This window comes from Jaculus jaculus, chromosome 18, assembly GCF_020740685.1.
Source record: "Jaculus jaculus isolate mJacJac1 chromosome 18, mJacJac1.mat.Y.cur, whole genome shotgun sequence".
NCBI lineage: Eukaryota > Metazoa > Chordata > Mammalia > Rodentia > Dipodidae > Jaculus > Jaculus jaculus.
The window spans coordinates 63,845,539-63,867,376 of NC_059119.1; the positions used below are offsets into that span (position 1 = coordinate 63,845,539).

Below are 21,838 nucleotides of genomic sequence, written 5' to 3' on the forward strand. Positions count from 1 at the left end.
TTTTGAGACAGGGTTTTTTCTATGCAGCCAAGGAAACTGGCACTCACTAGGTTTCCTAGGCTGGCCTCAAACTCCTGCTTCTGCCTCTACCTATTGAGTATTGGGATTACAAGTGTGTGCCACCATGCCTACCACCTGAAGGTTACTTTATAAAATATCTTTAGTTAATGTGCATTTTGTACTATGACCCCTGAAGTAAGATTCAGATGTGGAATTATTTATTTAATTTTAATTTTATTTTTGGTTTTTCGAGGTAGGGTCTCACTCTAGCTCAGGCTGGCATGGAATGCTCTATGTAGTCTCAGGGTGGCCTTGAACTCACAGCGATCCTCCTACCTCTGCCTCCCAAATGCTGGGATTAAAGGCATGCGCCACCATACCTGGCTCAGATGTAGAATTTTTCACTTGTGATTTGAACTCAAAAAGTTTCAAAACGTGGAAAGTTTTAATTTTCCCATTTGGGGTGCTTAATTTATATTCAGTTTGAGCTAATATACAGAAGTTCCAAGGGGGGTCAGGTGCTAAATTTATTTTCTGATGGTGTATTATATGTATATGCTTAAACATTTAATAAAATAAGTGTTTTGTTTCATCCAGAAACATAAAAATTCAGGAAGAAATAAATACTCACCAAAGAAAGGCACACATGGTGGGTTAATAGACCTGAGTTTAGCCAAGTATTTCTTATAGTGATCTTCACTCAACTCATGAGCTTCTTCTAAAATTTTTTTTTGTCTACTTGGTATTTGCTACAAGGGAAAAAAAAAAAAAAAATTAGGAGGCCCAAGTTTACAAAAGGAATAACATGTCATGTCAAAATATACCACCCTAACAACTATGACCTAATAATGTCAGTCTGACTCCAAGAATGTAATATTAAAAAAAAAAAAAATCACAAAAATTTATCCTCACAGCCTCTAGGTACAAACTCAAAGTATATATGATATAGTTTATTTTATTATCCCTCATATAATTATGTTAGCATTTAACACTGTATTATAAATAAATTATTTCATGTTCTTTCTTTTAACATGTTGGATCCTATGAATACATTTTAATAAGAATACCTAATTTTAAGAGTAACCAATTTGTTACAGAAATGAGATAAATCCATAGTTTAATCTTCTATTAAAAATACATATAAGACATTTAAACTTCAAGTTCATACTTGTTAGAATTCTGATTTTTATAAGCAGTGGTTGAAGTCCATTTAAACCATATGCACAAACCTACCTCAAATGTGTGGTCTAGCCTATACACAGGTGATGAGTTCATAGCACTGACCACTTCAAGGACACCATTGAAGTTATTCAGCTCTTGAAAGACTTGTAAAATCTCAATTATTCGACTCACCACAGCTACTCTTTCTTCTAAGTTTTCAGTCTCTACAATACATCTAGGAATCAAAAACAAACCCGGAATTAAATAATTTGAGTTTTCCCAAAAAGCTATGGTTAATAAAAAGAATTAGTGAAAACAGTAATGCAGAGTGTAGGTGGGCGGTACATGTGTGACTGACTGGCAGGTAAGGCAGACCTCTGGTCAGGTTTGCTGCTCTTTACTGCCGTCTAGACCGCTACAGTCAACCAGCCATTTTCTACTGTGTTTCGTATACCTCCACTGTCAGCATTAGGGTTAACTGAGATCTTCTGGCTTTTTTGAAGCAGGGCTTCACTCTAGCTTAGACTGACTCGAACTCACAGCAATCCTCCTATCTTTGCCTCCCAAATGCTGGGATTAAAGGCATGTTCCTCTATGCTGGCTTAGCCAATATCTTATTGAATATACACAATATTTTGTCATTCTGGTATGTTCAGAATTATTCTATAGTTCTGTTGCCTCCTATTTTTGTGTAACGGCAGCATTTCAGTGATTAATATTTCTGTTTGCTTGAGATAAGATCTTGCTAATGTAGCCCAGGATGGCCTCAAACTGGTGATCATCTTGCCTTAGTCTCCCAAGTGCTGGATTATAGATAGGTGTGTGCCACCAAGCCAAGCTTAATTTTGTTCTTTAATAGGTAGAAATAATTAGTGACATTTTCTAGAAATATTTATACCTAGTTTTCAATGATGTAATAATAGTACTTTATAATCTAAGAAAGACTAAATACAAAAATTAAAGTAATAAATGTTTGTTAAAATGTAGTTACAGATTAAACTGTTCTTTGATGAGATGAATCTACCACTAACAATAAAACAATTTGACAATATCAAAATAAACGTGGTTTATTACTGCATTAAACTTAACATGTTTACATGTTTAAGCATTATGTATCAATATATTTGGCTAACTTGTTAGCTGGACAATTAAAATGTGTAACTCAAGCATAGCTGGTATCTTTTATCTATTTCAGTTGTTATTAGCTAAGTGTATAACTAAGACCACCAAGAGGCTTTGGGCCCAGCTCTATTGCACCTCTAGCTAAAAACCACTACAGCAGCTGTTGCGCTGAGAAGGAAGGACAACAAAGGAAAGTGGCCTCTGTTTTATTAGTTATGTTCCTCTTTTTCAGATCTAACGTATTTAAATTATGGTGGGAGAGGACTTCTGCAAACTGAAATATAGTGCCTCAACTTGAAAATGAAATCAGGAACCAACATTTAGGGGTAGATTCTGAAGTTTTACTTTTTATTTTTTTTTAAAGATTTTATTTTTATTTATTTATTAGGGACAGAGAGAAGGAGAGAGAGAATGGGTGCGCCAGGGCCTCTAGCCACTGTAAATGACTCCAGCCGCATGCGCTACCATGTGCAACTGGCTTACGTGGGACCTGGAGAATTGAACCAGGATCCTTAAGCTTCACAGGCATGAGCCTTAACCGCTAAGCCATCTCTCAAGCCCCTACTTTTTATGTTTAATAATATAAATAGAAAGAAATTCCAACTTGCACATAACTTGGAATGTTTATCTCTTTTTAGCAGTTGCCTCTCAGGTCTTTATCCATTCTTTCACTTACATCTCTGGTTACTTGTTCTGATAATCCCAATAGGATTATCAGAAATCTCATATGAACTTTATAAATCATCACTCAAGCAAACTACCTTTCTTCAGAAAACCATGCATCCAATACATAAAACTGCTCTCTACCCCTCATGGTAAACTCGTGCCAAGGGGCAGGCAAGGTGGCTTAGCAGGTAAAGCATTTGCCATACAAGCTTGAGCACCTGGGCTTGTTCTGGATCACCTGCAATCCCAGCGCTCCGTGGTGAGGTAGGAGGTGGAGACAGGAGAACGCCTAACTTGTGGGCCAACTAGCCTAGCAGACACAGCAATGAACAAGAGACCCTGCCTCAGACAAGATGGAAGGCAAAACAATACCCAAGATTGTCCTTTGACCTCCCCATGTGCACCCTGACAAGCACTTGCGCATGCATACATGACAAAAAAATGCGCTGTTATGCTTTGACATGATAACGAGGAGCTCTACTGACTTATTTCAGTGAGGATAGTAAAAAAGTATTAAAACACCACATACCACACTTAGTCTCTGAAATGGCCCTAAAAGCAAACTGCAAAAGTGAGAGTATCTATTTAGGAAAATCTAGGGGGAGTCTGAAGTACTTCGCCTGAAGTTGCTCCTTTCTCCTTCCTTCCTTCTGGACGTCTACTCGAGACCACTGCAGCCAGGAGCCCTGAGCTTGTTTTGCCTATTTGGAGAAGCAGTGTTTCACCTCTTCTCATCTGGCCCTGCCGTCTATGGTAGAAGTGAAGTGCCATCTGAGTAAAGTCAGCATGAAGGGACTCCTTTCTTTTGCCAACTCAATTATGATGTGGAGACTCCACCCCAAATGTGGAGTGTTGAGAACAATCAGGAAACAGGCCTTTGGTTCCTATAATGTCAGGAAAGTAAGAGGACCTGAGGCTACACTGCCCTTTCACAACCGTAACTCAGCACTGAGCTCCTGGAGTGGCAGTGTTATTTAGGAGCTTGTCATCATCCCCTTCACCCAAGACCATTTCAAACTGACTGCTCCTCATTTCTTACCATCTGCAACAAAGTCTGGGAAATTTAAGCTGAAGTGTGCTTGAGAACACTGGGGGCTGTGATGAAAGGCAAGTGGGAAGAGGTCTGAAGATACAGTGAAGATGTACAGCCTAAACTGGGTCAGCTAGTTTGCTGAAGACAGTCGGGAATTAAGACAGCTGAGATTCCCTACTTGTGTCAGAACAAAAAATATCAAACAGGAAACTCAGAAAGTCTTCCTTCCAAGAAGCCACAATTTCATTGGCTTCACTTGTATAGCAACTTAAGCCATTAGGGAATTGCTGACAGCAGCAGACCAATCAGGTGGCAATTCAGAGTTGAACATTAAAACAGCTGAGTGTGTGCAAACTGGGAAGGAAAGCCTGTGAGCAAACCATCACCACAGTCTTCCCAGAGTGACTCAAATCTAACCTTGCATTTACTGTGCAAGTAGTAATAAGAAACTCTAGAAGGCAAGGGGCCTACATGTATTATCTAAAATTTCAAGTTTCTAGCAAAAAATAAAAATAAAAATAAATAAATCAAATGCATGAAAAGAAATAGAAAGTATGTCCCAAAGCAAGGAACAGCAATTCCATGTGTGAGTGACAAGATGTCACATGAACAGTACACTGCCATTATGAGCACATTCGCAGAACTGAAGGACAGCATGGTAAAGAAGGAAGGCTTGAAGGCAACAGGCACCCCAAGAGAATACTAGGAAGCAATAAAAATTATAAAAAGACAGGCCACAGCCGGGTGTGGTGGCACATGTCTTTAATCCCAGTACTTGGAGGCAAAGGTAGGAGGATTGCCATGAGTTTGAGGCCACCCTGTGATTACATAGTGAATTGCAGGTCAGCCTGAGCTAGAGTGAGACCCTATATCAAAAAGATGGGCCAGCAGTTCTACTGTGCATCCTGTTTTTGTTTTATCTATCTATCTATTTATTTATTTATTTATTTATTTTTGTTGTTGTTTTTTGAGGTAGGGTTTCACTCTGGCCCAAGCTGACCTGGAATTCACTATGTAGTCTCAGGGTGGCCTCAAACTCAGGGTGATCCTCCTACCTCTGCCTCCCAGAGTGCTGGGATTAAAGGCGTGCCCCACCATGCCCAGCTTTACTGTGCTTTCTCCAGTCTGTCACTGCTGTGACAAGACCAAGAAGCCAGCTCTGGCTTTCTCTTGTGTTGTTTAAAATAAACCAGGAAGTAAAGCTCCTGAAAGAGAGAGGCCAGGAAGATGGCTCAATGCTTAATGGCACTTGCTTGTACAGAACCTGATGGCCCAGGGTCTACTCCCAGGGCCTGCTTTGTAAAGCCAGACACAAAAAGTGGCCCAGGTCTCTGCAGTTCCCTGTGATGGCAAGTGGCCCTGGTGCACCCATTCTCTCTGTTTCTGACTCTTCTCACAAATAAGTAAATATTTAAACAAATTAAGAATCAAGTGGGGGGCTGGAGAGATGGCTTAGCGGTTAAGCGCTTGCCTGTGAAGCCTAAGGACCCCGGTTCGAGGCTCGGTTCCCCAGGTCCCACGTTAGCCAGATGCACAAGGGGGCGCCCGCGTCTGGAGTTCGTTTGCAGGGGCTGGAAGCCCTGGCGCGCCCATTCTCTCTCTCTATCTGTCTTTCTCTCTGTATCTGTCGCTCTCGCTCTCCAATTAAAAAAAAAAAAAAAGAATCAAATGGGAATTCTGGAAATGAAAAGCACAATAGCTGAAATGAAAACCTAGAGATCAGGAGCAGATTTACACTGCTAGTTCACCTGAAGAGAGAGGTATGGCTCCAAAATGAAAGCAGAATCCAGTCTCTGGTTGAAACAGACCTCAGAGAGCAGACTGCTAGTCAATTCACTACCCAAGAACACTAACGGAAGCTCTCTACAGGGGAAGCAAGTGGCCTGATAATAACTGAATCTACACAAACGCCAGTAAAGGTCATTAAGGAATCATTTAAAAAGACCACTATAAATGCCCATTTTTCTCTTACCTGAATCAAAATGCAAATGATATATAATGTGTATGAAAGTGCTATTGGATCTGTAATATAAAAATGTAGCATACTGCCAATAATAGCACAAAACAGTGGTTGAGACTAAAGCTACAGAAGCTTAGAAGAGTGACAGCAAGTGGTAAAGTAACAACTGTAACACTGTATTGTTGGACTTGTACCGTAAGTTTGGTGTATTATAGTACTACAGAAAGTGAGAAAAGTGAAGATGAGCACAAGGAGACATTTCTATCTAAGCGGGTTTAAAGGTACTGCAGATGTGCAGTGGAGTTGTTAAGATGTATTTGGCTAACCAGGAAGGAGACTGTTGAAAGCAAGAAGAAAATTTTAAGCATCTTTAGTGCAACTGAAATGCTACATTAGAAAAATATTTAATGCACAAGAAAAGAAAATGGAAGAACAAGAAGACATCTAGCAAACAAACAAAATTTCACTGCAATTCCTAACAGAGCCAACTGCTATAACAAGAATGTAAAAGAATACTTACTTTTCAAACCACAGAGTGAGATTAGTGGTGTGCCGGATCATCTTCAAAAGGTTAGGAGAGTTAATTTCTTTATCTTCTTTTGTCCACACACTTCCAACTAATTCTGATGGCTGCACAGCTCTACAATCATCAGGACAAAATGTGATGCCACAATGTTCTAATATCACTCATGATATTAATAATATAAAACTAACTTCTACCAGTACAAATTTTCCTCTTTCACCCACAGGTTTATGTAAACAAAATATAACAAGGACAACAAGAAGAAGCCTGCACTTATGCTCTTTCTTGCTGTGTAGCCCAGCTGTTCTTGAACTCATGGCAGTTTACCTGCCTTGGCTTCTAAGCGCTGGGATTAGAGGCAAACACTACCATGCATGAGTCTATATTTGTTGCTTTACACTAGCTTTTGTTTTAGGAAGGGTTAAGAGTTCCACATAATATCTTTCTTAGCACTTATAAATATTGCTTAATAAATCAGGATGACAAGGTAGTTATGTAAATAATATCTAACAACCCAATGAGGCTATAACAATTACTACAATTTTAAATAACAGCCACTGGGGAAGGCCAGGATTTGAACCTAGCATCGCCAACTAAGAGTGAGCCAAGAAAGTATAAATTTGAGCAGAGCAAGGAAGATGATTTGCAAAGTGACCAGAACTGACCTTATTACTACTTAACATTTCAGGTACTATTTCATTTATATCTCATTACCACTCTATAAGACACAAACAGTATTTCATGTTAAAAATGAAGTCTTTAGATAATCGCTGCTTGAATGTCAGATTACATACCGGTATAGATCTGATTCAAGTAAAGTGAGTTGTCGAGCAATTTCTATTGGGTGTAGGGTGAGCAAGTCAAAAGTCTCTATGTGGCCGGGCCGGCTTATGTGCCACTCCACTGTGGGAGGTGAGCTCTGAAATGTAATATTATGGCCTGGTCCATTGTCTCTGGCAATTTTTTTCCTTTGGATTATCTTAGTGATGGATTCGACCCATTTTTTCATTGCTTTACCTGAAATACATTATTTTAAAAATATACTCTTTAATATTTCATTTTAAAACTTTAAAAAACAATACTAGTGATATCTGTACATATATCACTGCTATAAAGTTCAGATGATTAAAATAAACACAAGTTCCCCTTTCTCGATTGACCCCTTTCATTTTTCTTTCCATATGAGTAACCACTGTTAATAGTCTGGAATATATTTTTCTATCTTTTCTAAATAAAACTAAAAAGTAATTTGTAGAGATTTCTCACCTCTGTTGTTCTGAACCTTAATTAAAAATACTGTTTTTATAATCCTGCCCTCCAAAAGGTATATGTCATATGAATTGGTATATTGATAAAAACAGACATATATTTTTAAATAATTTTTTAATTTATTTATTTATTTACTTATTTGAGAGTGACAGACACAGAGAGAAAGACAGATAGAGGGAAAGAGAGAATGGGCGCGCCAGGGCTTCCAGCCTCTGCAAACGAACTCCAGACGCGGGCGCCCCCTTGTGCATCTGGCTAACGTGGGACCTGGGGAACCGAGCCTCGAACCGGGGTCCTTAGGCTTCACAGGCAAGCCCTTAACCGCTAAGCCATCTCTCTAGCCCCAGACATATATTTTTATATTCACTACTAATCTAATTAATTTTGTATGTTATCAGCCAATTATCAGGACTGATTCTTCATATTAGTGTTAGTTTCAATGATTTTGTACTATAAAGGAAAGTACTACTTTTAGCTCTTTATTCTCTAATTTTCATTTAGAGCATACAATGGAACTAAAATCAAGTTTGTCTATGACATCCTTGGAGCCACATAAATTATAATTTATTTTTTAAATCTTTTCTTTTTCTTTTATTTTTTATATTTAAAAAAAAATTTTACTAGCATTTTCCATGATTATAAAAAAATATCCCATGTTAATTCCCTCCCCCCCTCCACTTTCCCCTTTGAAATTCCATTCTCCATCATATTACCTCCCCATCATATAATTTTTTTTTAAAAAGCCAAATAGCAACTTTGGAGGTGATTAAACCTGGATTTTCATGCTTCTGATAAAGAGAGTGAAGCCTAGATAGTCAAAGTGATTTTCGCCTTTAATCCCAGCACTTGGTGGCAGAGGTAAGAGTTCGAGACCAGCCTGAGACTACAGAGTGAATTCCAGGTCAGCCTGGGCCAGAGAGAGAGCCTGCCTCCTAAAAACAAAAGCCAAACAAATAAAAAACAAAACCAAAAAAGAGTCAAAGTGATTTTGTCCAGAGTCAGTGGCAGTGTTTAAAATGAGATTTTCAGTATAATACACTTTTACGGTTCTGATTTGCTTGATTCCCCTACTAAGCGTCCCCATCAGTGGTGTCACATTGGCACAAGAATTACAACACGTGTCCTCAGAACACACTCTAGAGAAGTAGCTTAAATTAAGACTTTTTAAACCAGTTCTAAAGTAATCATTAAGTTGATTGACCAAATAAAAGTATATTGGACCAACATGATGACTGTTAAGCAAGTTGTAGGTCTAAGTGCTGTTTGATGGAATTTTTCACTTTTCAAATGGCTGTGCTGGCACTATGAGAAACATCTTCTACTAACACACAGCTATAGTGAAATCAACTGATGGGAACCATATTAGTACTTTCATTACATATAAAGCAGGGACCTGGTGGGGGGGGTGACATACCTCTTACTGTTCCAATAAATTCCTCCATTCGTTGCAAAAGATCTGCATCTCTTTCAAAATCGTAGAAGTGGTGCTCAACCCAGTGCCGGCACACATTCAGCACTCTGTGGCAGTGACACAGAATTGGGAACGCAAACAAGTTTTATCACAATGAATGGTTACAAATGAAAACAGTAATTCTTACCAAATTAAATAATCTTCTGACTGGTTTACACTTTGAAAGCTTTATGTTAATTAAGGCTTACAAAATGATGTCTGAAATTGTCTTATTTACGTCACTCACTTTGCTGGTCTCCTCCTTGCTTGGGAAAGGTCTTTATGTATTTCGACTTTGAAACAGAAGTTGGATAAAGACTTTTTTACTTCAGTTATTTATTTACTGCTTACCGTAGTTGTACAGGCTGTATATATTCTTTTCTGAACCTTTTTAGTTCTGCACTCAGGGGTTGATCTCCATTCTCTATAGCTATGCGATCAGCTTCTGTTGGTTCAGGCTCTGGAATTTCAAATCTAACATTAAAGAGAAAAAATAATGATGTCAAATACAAACTCACAAACTTCTTCACTTGTCAGCACAATCAAGAGAATACAATAAAAAATTATTAAGAAGTCTGGGAGTAATGGCTCATGCCTTTAATCCCAGCACTCAGGAGTCTGAAGTAGGAGGACTGCTGTGAGTTTAAGGTCAGCCTGGCTAGAGTGAGACCCTGCCTCATAACAAAACAAAACACTTCAAGTGAAAACCAGTAAGACTTCTACAATGTAGAGACTAATGGTAACATTTAAAACATAGTTTGAAGAAGGGAGGGGGGCTTAATAGGATGATATTATTTATTTATATATATATGTATGTATATATGTGTGTGTGTGTGTAAAATGTAGTCTGAGCTGGGCATGGTGGTGCACGCCTTTAATCCCAGCACTCAGGAGGCAGAGGTAGGAGGTTCATTGTGAGTTCAAGGCCACCCTGAGATTACATGGTGAATTCTAGGTCAGATTGGGCTACAGTGAGAGACCCTATTTCAAAAACGAAACGAATGAATGTGGTTTGTAATTGCCATTAAAGTTAAAGCTAACTAGAAACATAATAAAGATACATGTAAAATTGAAAACAAATGATTATAAAGTTAATGGAACAACAAAGGTTCATTCTTGGTTTTTAGATCATTCTGTACCAGATGTTTTAATTTTTAAGGGTAACCAATGCTTGAGAAGTTGCTTTTTGGATGGATGAAACATTTCTTTGATTATAGTTTTTGCTCAGTGACAAGCTCCATCTTATTAAATATGCCGTATATTTGAAAACTTTAATTCAGAATATTTTAAATAATCAAAACTGAATTTCTACTATGGTTACACACCCACTTTTTTTTTTTTTTTTTTTTTTTTTTGAGGTCGGGTCATTATGAAGCTCAGACCCACCTCAAACTTGATATACTGTATAGGATGAACCTGAATACCTGATTCTCCTGCTTCCACTTCTCAAGTGCTGGTATTATAGGTATGTGCCACCACAACCAAAAGATGGTCTATTGTATAGCACAGTAGTAAAATGGTATCCTAGCATGCTGGAGGTTTTAAGGGGGCAATCTCCAATACTCCTAAGAACTTGATTAATGCCATATATTTGAAGTTCTACATACTACTTCAGTGCAAAAAACAGTATATTTTTATACTTAAATAATCAAACCTAGCAGGTTAATATAAAGTAAGATTTTTATCTTAAAAGAGCTAATCTACTACAATTTAAAGCTCATGCAACATATTTCTGAGAAACATACAAGATTTCTCTGCTCAGTCTCCTTTAAAAAATAAAGAATGGGCTGGAGAGATGGCTCAGTGGTAGAAGGAACTTACTTGCAAAGCCTGCCATCCTGGGGTTCAATCCCCAGTACGCACATAAAGTCAGATGCACAAAGTGACACATGCATCTGGAGTTCATCTGCAGTGGCATGAGGTCCCAATGCACCCTTTCTCTTTTTTTCTCAAATAAAAAATTTCTTAATGAAAAATAAAGGATAAACATTTAAAATTAACAGACCTTTCTATTATAAGACTCAGTAGTTCTTGAGGTTTGCAAAAGGATCTGTATGTTGTAAGAAATGTCCGAACAAAATTGGGATCTAAGAAGAAAAAGGAAAAATATCATTAAAGTCTTGATTTACAATGATTAAAATTATTATTTTCAGTTTCAAAATAGATCATGTAAGTTAATTTTAGAAGTTCCTAAATGGGGGCTAGAGAGATTGCTCAGTGGTTAAGGCCCTCACTAGCAAAACCTGACTGACTAGGTTTAGTTCCCCAGTACCCATGTAAAGCCAGATACACAAAGTGGCACATATGTCTGGAGTTCATCTGTAGTGGCTAGAAGCCCTGGTGTACCCATTTTCTCTTTCCATCTTTTCCCCTTTCTCTCTCCTTGCCAACGAATAAATAAAATATTAAGTCTCCAAATGTCTTAGCATGTGCTAAGAAGGCTTTGAACTTTGCAATGCACTGTTAGTTTTAGTGCTTCCTCAATCAGTAGCAAAAAACACTTGCTAATATTTGTATCAACTCATTTCTTTTCTTATGAATATTTTGATTAGCTAGCTTTAAATCCATCATTGGCCAAAGGAATGCATAATGAAGAAAGGCAAGGGGCTGGAGAGATGGCTTAGTGGTTAAGGTGCTTGCCTGCAAAGCCTAAGAACTCATGTTCGAATCTCCAGGTCCCACATAAGCCAGATAAGCCAGATGCAGTGACACATGAGCACAATGTCACACATGTGCACAAGGGGGTGCATGCATCTAGAGTTCATTTGCAGCATCTGGAGTTTATCTGTAGTGGCTGAAGACCCTGGCACACCCATTCTCTTCCTGCCTTTCTCAAATAAATAAATAGAAGAAAAATTAACTTTTTTTAAAAAAAAAAAAAAAAAAAAGGAAGAAAGGTAAGGTAAGGACAGAAATGGAACCAAGGTCCCATCTGTTACCAGAACATCACAAGTTCATTTTCCAATCTTGTAAAGTGGAGGCAGCAAGAAAAAAAATAACATTTTACCTAGGGTGTTCTCTAGCTTCCTTTAAATCATGTTAACACAGCATAAACCATTAAATATACTAGATTTTTAATAAACTGTTGTTTTGTTTCATTCCCAACTTTTCTGTTTGCTGTTTGTTTTTCAAGGTAGGGTCTCACTCTAGCCCAGGCTGACCTGAATTCACTCTGTAGTCTCAGGTTGGTCTCACAGCAATCCTCTCACTGACTCCCAAGTGCTGGGATTAAAGGCATGTGCCACCATGCCTGGCTCATTCCCAATTTCCATATAGTCACATGAGAATTCCATCTTAAAAGCAGAACCTCCAATTCTGTTCATATTATGAAAGGCCTACTTTTCATTCTCCATGAAGAAAACTGGAAGCCCACTGAGTGAGATCGCTTTCCCAGGCCTGGCCTACTGTGATCTATCCTGACAGTATTCTCTCCAGTTGTGGAGAAAGGCTACTATAATCAGCACAAGAGACCTGAGCCATTTGTTGTCTTCTACATATAGGAAGGGAATGATGTTTTCCTATGCTTGGGGAGTAGGGCCACTTCTACAACTGAAGTTCCATCAAGGTCCACATTTACCTAAGTCTTTTAAAGAATTCATTAACTTGAATCTTTACTGGGGGCATTTTCCTATTTACATTACAGACAAGGGTAAATAAACTCTAATGGTAAATTCACTGAAGGTAATAAATGACTTTATTTTTGTTAGGTTATATAAGAAGTACACTTTTTAAAATCAGGATAAAATATGGTGAAATAGAAATATACTTGGAGGGCTGGAGAGATGGCTTAGCGGTTAAGGCATTTGCCTGTGAAGCCAAAGGACCCAGACTCAATTCCCCAGGGCCCATGTAAGCCAGATACACAAGGGGCACGTGCATCAGAGTTTGTTTGCAATGGCTATAGGCCCTGGCACACCTGTTCTCTCGCCTTTCTATGTCTCTCACTCTCTGCTTGCAAATAAATAAAATACAAATATAAATATTTTTAAAAGAAATATATTTGGAAAATTTCAATTTAAGTTAATTTTGATTAAGAAGCAACCTAACTTTAACGTTAAAATATTTACAATGTGTTAACTTTCAGCTTATTAACTTATAATGTATTAACTCAACAATGAATTTCATGGACTTATCACAAAACATAAATGTGTGCCTAATCATCAAAATAATAAATCCAGGAGCCCAGCATGGTGGTGCACATCTTTAATCCCAGCACTTAGGAGGCAGAGGCAGAAGAACTGCTGTGAGTTCAAGGCCAGCCTAGACTACGTAGTGAATTCTGGATCAGCCTGGGCTAGAGCAAACAAACGAACAAAAAAGATGAATCTAGGGGCTAGGGAGATGGCTCAGCGGTTAAAGGCACTGCAAAGCCCAACTGCCTGAGTTAGATGCACCAGTGCCACATAAAGCCAGACACACAAAGCAGTATATGTGTGTGAACTTTATCTGTAGTGGCAGGAGGCCCTGATGCATCCATACATTTCCTCCCTTTCTCCCTCCTTCTCTTTCTCTCTCTCTTTTTTTAAAAATTATTTATTTATTTATTTATTTATTTGAGAGCGACAGACACAGAGAGAAAGACAGATAGAGGGAAAGAGAGAGAATGGGCGCGCCAGGGCTTCCAGCCTCTGCAAACGAACTCCAGATGCGTGCGCCCCCTTGTGCATCTGGCTAACGTGGGACCTGGGGAACCGAGCCTTGAACCGGGGTCCTTAGGCTTCACAGGCAAGCACTTAACCACTAAGCCATCTCTCCAGCCCCTCTTTCTCTCTCAAATAAATATGAAAAAATGAATCCAGGGCTGGAGAGATGGGTTAGGGGTTAGGGCTCTTGCCAGCGAAGCTCAAGGAGGACCCACGTAAACCAGATGCACAAAGACTGCGCATGCATCTGAGTTTGTTTGCAGTGGCTGGGGACCCTGGTACACTCATTCTCTCTTCTCTATGTGCCTCTTTCTCTCTCAAATAAAAAATAAAATACTTTAAAAATGGATCTAATTAAATATCATTGAATTAAAAATACTAATACTTTTTTGAATTTAAAGAGAAATTATAGAATAAAAATACACTGCTGTGGATTTTTTTTTTTTTTTTTTTTTGGTTTTGCTTTTTTGGCATACGGTCTGGCTATGAACCCAGGCTGATCTTGTACTGAGAACCTTCTGTCTCAGCCTCCCAAGTGCTAAGATTACTGGTGCATGCAATCATGCCCCAACTTAAAAACAAAACCCACTGGTTTTAAATGTTCCTTCTTTTAACTTGTATCATTTGAGGCTAGAGTGGGTTACTGATAAACATAATTCAAGCACATATAATCCTTTAATAATTTCCTTTCTGTTGGTATTTTATTGTCTGTCTTCAGTTACAGAGATCCTCAGTTAAAGACTAATGTCTCATCCAGAAGAAAAGATTTTAAAACAGAAGGCTGTACAAGATTTTAAAACAGAGATTTTTATCGGTTTCATCACAACTTTCCCTTTCAAGAAGCTTCTTCCTGTTCTGCAAATCTATTTGTAAGGTGAGGCTCAAACAGTGTGTGATTAGGAAGAGATGGCAATGGCCCCCATGGGCACGGTCAGCCCTCACTGCTAGACAGCCCGCATTCCCTAGGTACAGAGGTCTCCCTGCATCCCCAAGAACTCTCCTCCTTAAAAGAAAGGCATATTTCAGTCTAAGGGTCTAACAGACACACCCAGCACTATTATTTCTTCTTAAATGCTGCCCACAGTCAGGCTAAAAGTTTTGGGCTACCAAAGGTACTTTTAGGTTGGAAACAAAAGCAAACTCTATGTGAATTGAAGCAGGTTTTAGAAAAGTATGGCTATTTTTAAAAGCAAACTATTTTAAAGTAGACGTTTCATCTTTAGCCATTTCCATTACTTCAGAAACTGATAATTCTGGGAAAGACACAATGTGTCTCAGTGCCACATCAGTCAAAGGTTCTTGATGGTGTTACATAACATTTTCAAAGAGTTTGTACCTAAATTTATGTCATGATTTCTGAGAGATGGAAAAGGGAAGGAAGTAAAGGAAGTAACCAAGACTTGTCTAAGGCAGACAGCAGAATGGCAGGGCTGGAACAAGAATGTAGGCCATGCTCCCCGGATATGGCACTTCTACCATGACATGTAACCCTGGATTAAAGCACCCGCCCTAAGGCTCCCCTCTAAGAGATTTAAATATTCAGTTTACCCTGAGTTCTAGCTTCACTATATAACACATGAATTCAGAATGCAGTTGTAGGCCACTACACTGGTGAAGAGTCACTAAGAAATGAGCAGTCTGAGCGTGATTTCTGTAACTCTCGGTAAGCCTTCTTGCAGATTTTAGGAAGCGGCAGCTGTGCCTTCCTGTACGCTGCATTCAGAAGAGGAGCTTCTGGAGCTGGCAGTGAAATAAACACTCCCACAATAACCACGGTTGTAGTGTGTGCTGAAATGACTCAACTTTAAGTTGTTTTTAGCATGGCTGGAAGTTAAAAGCAGCCTTGCCAAAAGGGGGGGGGGGGCTGGTACTAAAAATAAAGCAGGAAAACTGGCAAAAATTTAGCTACAATCAAAAAATAACTTAAACGTTACCTGTATTTCCAGGCTTCTATCAATTTACATATAATCTACTTTTTGTTTGTTTGTTTGTTTTTCAAGGTAGGGTCTCACTCTATCTAGCCTAGGCTGACCTAGAATTCACTATGTAGTCTCAGAGTGGCCTAGAACTCATGGCAATCCTCCCACCTCTGTCACCCAAGTGCTGGGATTAAAGGCGTGCACCACCACGCCTGGCTATATATTCTACTTTTAACCTAGAGCAATGAAAAACTACTACTAAGTTTTAAAAAAAAGTTTATACTGAGGACATATCTATATCTGAAAGTTCACACAGAAAAAATACATATTTTAGAATCTATTTATTTTTGCTTCTATTGTGTTTACTTCTCCATCTTGCTGATAGCCACATATGCCATACCACACAAACCACAGAAGGCCTTATCCTTGTGGTGAGGCACTAAAGTAACTTGATATTTAACAGTCAGGGCTGGAGAGATGGCTTAGTGACTAGAGGCACCTGCTTGCAAAGCCTGATGGCTCATGTTCAATTCCCCAGCACCCATATAAAGACAGATACAAAAAATGGTGCATGTGTTTGGAGTTTGTTTGCAGTGGCAAGACAACTTGCTGAGTCCTTTCTCCCTCCCACCCCCTCAAATAAATTAGGGCTGGAGAGATGGCTTGGTGTTTAAGATGCTTGCCTGCGAAACCTAAGGACTCATGTTTGACACTCTAGGTCCCACGTAAGCCAGACACACAGTGACACAAGTGTACACAGGTGCACATATCTGGAGTTCAACTGCAGTGGCTAGAGGCCTGGAGTGCCAATTCTCATATTCTCTCTCTCCTTAAAAAAAAAGTCCAGACTATTGGGCCTGTCTCAAAAATAACTAAATAAAAATACTTAAAAGGGCTGGAGAGATGGCTCAGAAGTTAAAGGAACTTGCTTGCAAAGCTTGACAGCCCGAGTTCAATTCCCCAGGACCCACATAATGCCAGATACACAAAGTGGTGCACACGTTTGGAGTTTGTTTACAGTGTGGCAAGAGGCCCTGGTGTACCCATTCTCTTTCTCCTTGCAAATAAATAAATTAATTAAAAATATAATGTTAAGTACCTATAAGGAGTAGGGGCAAGGTGGCGCACGCCTTTAATTCCAGCACTCGGGAGGCAGAAGTAGGAGGACCGCCATGAGTGCCAGGTCACCCTAAGACTACATAGTGAATTCCAGGTAGGCCTGGGCTACAGTGAGACTCTACCTCGGGCGGGGGGGGGGGGTGGTGAGGCAGGGAGAGAGAAAGATATGCTGCTGTTTGCTCGTGGGCAGCAGTTATCTACCCATATTCTAAACTCGTGTTTCAGAGACAGGTGCAGGGCAAATTCATGAAAATACACGATTCAGGCTGGGATTAGCTCATAATATAAGCATGGGCAAATATTCACCAAGAAAATAAAAGTAGCTCAATGTGATACTCTCCTTTTCTTTGTAGCATTTTCTGAGAAAGGCTGTTCTATTAATAGATTTTAGCAACAATAGGAACAAAAACTTTATGTGGTTTTTCCTAGCCCATCGCTGGTAACGTTACCCTTTGTTTTGACTCTCATATCCTGCATTAAAGATTCTACCATATCCACTAGCTTCTCTGCTTCCTCCTCTCTATGCCTTCTTTATACAAATACCTGCCAGTTTTACTCTAAAGTCCCTAACTTACTTGAAGCATAAATTATAATTGTTATTTAAAAAAAAATTTTTTATGGGGGGGGCAGCTATAGAGAAAGAATAGGATGCCATGGCCTCCAGCCACTGCAAATGAACTTCAGACACATGTGCTACCTTGTGCATCTGGTTTATGTGGGTCCTGGGGAATTGAACCTAGGTCCTTTGGTTTGCAGGCAAGCACCTAACTGCTAAGCTATCCCTCCAGGCCATAACTGTTATTTTAAGAATGTGTATGCATGTATATACGTGCAGCAAGGTCTCTTTCCACTGCAAATGAATGGCAGATGCGTTTGTTACTTTTTAGGTCCCGCTTTACATGGGTGATGGGAACTGAACTGGGGCCAACGGGCTTTGCAAGCAAGCACCTTAAACAGTGAAGCCATCTCCCCAACCCTAGGTTGCTGCTGCTGCTGTTATCATTTTCTGGCCTTCTATCTGCTTTCTGTCTCACTACAAAACCACTCTTTCTTATTTTGCCATACAATTCTGCAAGAATCCTATAAACTCAGAATATTCCTGCAGTAGTGTTTAGAATATGGTATATTAGATCTGGTGATAAATCTAATCCTTGTGTCTTGTGTCTCTATTTTGACTGATGTTTGACATTTCATATGGCAAGGTCATAGGACTTATGAAGTATTTATTACATTAAAAAGCTATTTATGTAAAGGTCATCCCTCCCCCTCCACCAGAGTGGAGCACTGTTAATCAGGACGTCTGTTCATGTGATAATACTCCCTTTAATACGGCCATTGAAAACCTACAAGGAACAATAAGCTCCTCAGCAAGGGTTATAAACAATCACTCTTGAATTCCTTAAAAAAAGGAAACAGACGCTATGCTGACGCACAAACACTTTAAAAAAAATCAGTTTAAAAATAGATCAGCACTGCCCTATACATCAAAAATTGTTCAAAGATCTTAAAAGAGTAAACACCCAAACTGAACTTACATAAGGCACAAACTCAAAAGAAATCTAATGCAGACTTGTGAGCATTTGACACATAAATGCATAAAACAAATACTTTAAAGAAAACCATCTTCACAGTTGCTGTTTTTATTTTTGGTTCCATCTCCTATAAAGAGAAGTTTGCCATAAAAGACAAACACCTTTTACCAAACATCAATATGAAAAAGTTTTATTTCCGTATGTTCTAAGTTACTATCCTTACCTCAAGGTCATTTCATTTTTTTCTAAGCCAGATTACCAAGATAGTTATACCACTAATAATCCTTTCTCTACTGTTTTTAGATCCCAATAACTAATTTGTATTTTATGGCCTACAGTAATTCTATGAGATGAACTTCCTGCTCTGAACTCCATTTCCGTGTGACACTGTTTTGTGACTGTTTACTCTAGGTCAGGAAACTGTCTCTTCATACCACTGCCAGATCTAGAATGATCCACCCAACTGAGTAATTTTCCTTTCAGAATTTGGGATGAATCCCAAAGATTCCTTAGCCAGTGAATTACTGTGTGTCCAGAGCACTGAAGATGGAAGACAAACTAGAAACGAGGTTGTACACAAGAGCCGGCTGTAATCCTTTACACAAATTATCTACATGCTAATTCACCTAAACTTGTATTTATTTTACTAGAAAGCTTTCCTTTTACAGAATAAGCTATCCCAACAGACCAAAGACTGTATTGCTTCCAGAAAATAAAATGAGCCACACATCTATAATCCCAGCACATGTCAGGCTATAAAGCAGGACAATGGTGAGTTTAAGGCCAGACTGGCCATGTGTCTTACCTTAATACAGTAAAATGATAAATTAAAATAATGGCGCTACAAGTGAAGGTCAGTGGTAGAACGCTTGCACAAGAGCTAACTAGGCACGGCATTTATACATGACAGCAGCAGTGTACCAGTACTCTAAACTTATTTCCTATTTCAATAAGAAAAAAATCACGCTAAGGCTGAGGATATAGCTCAGTTGGTAGAGTGGCTGCCTAGCATGCACAAAGCCTGGGCCTGATTCCTAGCACTTCATAAAACTAGGTGTGGTTGTGCTTGCCTGTAATCCCAGCACTCAGGAGGTGGATGCAGGGGAACCAGAAGTTCAAAATCATCCCCAACTATTCAGCAAGACCAGCCTGGACTACATGAGACCCGGTCTCAAAAAAGCCAGCTGTGGTGGCGCACACCTTTAATCCCAGCACTTGGGAGGCAGAGATAGGAGAATCGCTGTGAGTTCAAGGCCACCCTGAGATTGCATAGTAAATTCCAGGTCATCCTGAGCTAGAGTGAAACCCTACCTTGGGAAAAAAAAAAAAAAAAAAACAGGAAAAAAATTACTCCATCTACATAGTACATCTGTATTTGTCCCAAACAACTGTTTATATCAACAATTCAAAAGTTCCTTTTTTAGCCGGGCGAGGTGGTACATGCCTTCAATCCCAGCACTTGGGAGGCAGAGGTAGGAGGATCACCGTGAGTTCGAGGCCACCCTGAGACTACATAGTGAATTCCAGGTTAGTCTGAGCTAGAGTGAGACCCTACCTCTAAAGACCAAAAAAAAAAAAAAAAAAAAAAAGTTCCTTTTTCATTATTTAATATATAACTTTAAAATATATCACATTCTTATAATGAAAAAAAAACTGACTGTGAATGAATCAGTAGAACATGATGGAAAGCATATTCTCCTGAATAAAGAAATCTACTTTCAAGCCTGGCGTGGTGGTGTACATGAGGCAGAGGTAGGAGGGTCACTATAAATTCGAGGCCCTCCTGAGACTACACAGTGAATTCCAGCTCAACCTGGGCTACAGCAAGACCCTACATTGAAAAACTAAAAAAAAAAAAAGAAATCTACTTTGTAGATCTCATTCTCAAGTACCTGATGATACTGATTTCTATCTAGCAAATCATATAACTTTCCAGGGCCTTGGTTTACAAAGTAAGGGCTTGAATATCTCTCCTACTAATATAGGAATAGCCTTCTTTTATAAACTATTATCATAAGGCTTGAAGAATTAAGTTATAATGCTGACTAATTTATAATAACTTAAAAGATAGCTGTAAATGGTGCATTATATCATTAGATATTAAATTCCCTTGTGTATTATATGCAGTGCCTTTTATAATTCTACATAATAAAAAACACACAAGTTAAATTTTAGCCTTTGTTTCAGTAAAAGCCACAACTCATAATGTATTTCCCCCAGTAAAAATACCTACTAACCAGCTAACCAAATAAAAATCTCTTTCTCGTTTGGGAAGGCTAAACAGAGATGAGAAGAAAAGAAGAGGCAAGCATTTCTTAAGACAAATAGTAAATGGATCTGTTACCATAGTATGCAGAACTTAAAAGTTCATTTCAGCTGGAGGAGACCTTAGAAAGATTGCTTTCAGTTTTGATAAGTTCATAGCAGTGTATTACAAACACATTGCATATTACTTGTAACAAGTTTAGCTAGACTATTCAAAACCATTCTACACTGCTAGTAGAGACTTCAATATAACAGCTCATGAAAGCTGCTGGCAGCTTATTACACCAGGACCATATTTAGGACATTAAACACGCAAGGCCTGGGGATGTGGCTCAGTGGATAGAATGCTTGCAGAGGTAGGGTGTATGAAGCTCTGAATATGACCCCAGCACTTCAACATAGAAACGGGTATGGTGGTACACACCTAGAACCCCAATATTTGGGAAGTGGAGACAGGAAGATCAGAGATCCAAGGTCATTCTCAGCTACACAGTTTGAAGCCAGTCTGGGCTACATGAGACTGTTGCTCAAAAACAGGGAGGACAGGGCTGCTGAGATGGCTCAGTGGTCAAAGGTACTTGCTTGCAAAGCCTGCCTGCCTAGGTTCAATTTCCAAGCACCCAGGTAAAGCTACATGGAAAAAGTGGCACAAGTTATCTAGTGTTCCTTTGTAGCAGCAAGGGAACCTGGAACCCACCCCCAAACATAACATGCAAATAAATAAATGAAAAATCCTCATCTCAATGAAATTTCAAAATAGTACTGAAAAAAGTCACACACAGACACACCAACTCCAGTGCTGACATTATTCTTTTCCAAGAAATTACTAGAAGCTGGGGAGATGGCTCAGCAGTTAAAGGTACTTTCTTACAAAACCTGCTGGCCTGGGATTCAATTCCCCAGTCAGGCATTCATTTGCAATAGGAAGAGACCCTGGCACACCCATACACACAAATAAGAAAAAAAAAAAAAAAGTTAAGGTTTTTATTTTAGTTAAAAAAAATATATTTTTATTTACTTATTTGAGGGAGGGACAGAGAGACAGAGAGAGAGGATGGGCACACCAGGACCTCCAGTCACTAGAAACTCGAGATGCATGCACCACCTTGTGCATCTGGCTGACATGGGTCCTGGGGAATTCAACTTGGGTCCTTTGGCTTTGAAGGCAAGTACCTT

At 39.0% G+C, this 21,838-nt stretch overlaps 1 protein-coding gene across 4 annotated transcripts in view; it reads right to left on the minus strand.

Annotated features, from left to right (window-relative positions):
• Nucleotides 1–21,838, minus strand: part of Sos1 (SOS Ras/Rac guanine nucleotide exchange factor 1) — a 123,391-nt gene that overhangs the window by 24,369 nt on the left and 77,184 nt on the right. For all 4 annotated transcript variants that reach the window (XM_045137155.1, XM_045137156.1, XM_045137154.1 and 1 more), the window contains exons 11-17: nt 11,190–11,271; nt 9,536–9,658; nt 9,149–9,252; nt 7,260–7,482; nt 6,463–6,582; nt 1,234–1,396; nt 632–749 (exon numbers count right to left, since the gene is read on the minus strand). In XM_045137155.1, coding sequence (XP_044993090.1) covers nt 632–749; nt 1,234–1,396; nt 6,463–6,582; nt 7,260–7,482; nt 9,149–9,252; nt 9,536–9,658; nt 11,190–11,271 — 933 coding nt within the window. The remainder of the gene's footprint in view (nt 1–631; nt 750–1,233; nt 1,397–6,462; nt 6,583–7,259; nt 7,483–9,148; nt 9,253–9,535; nt 9,659–11,189; nt 11,272–21,838) is intronic.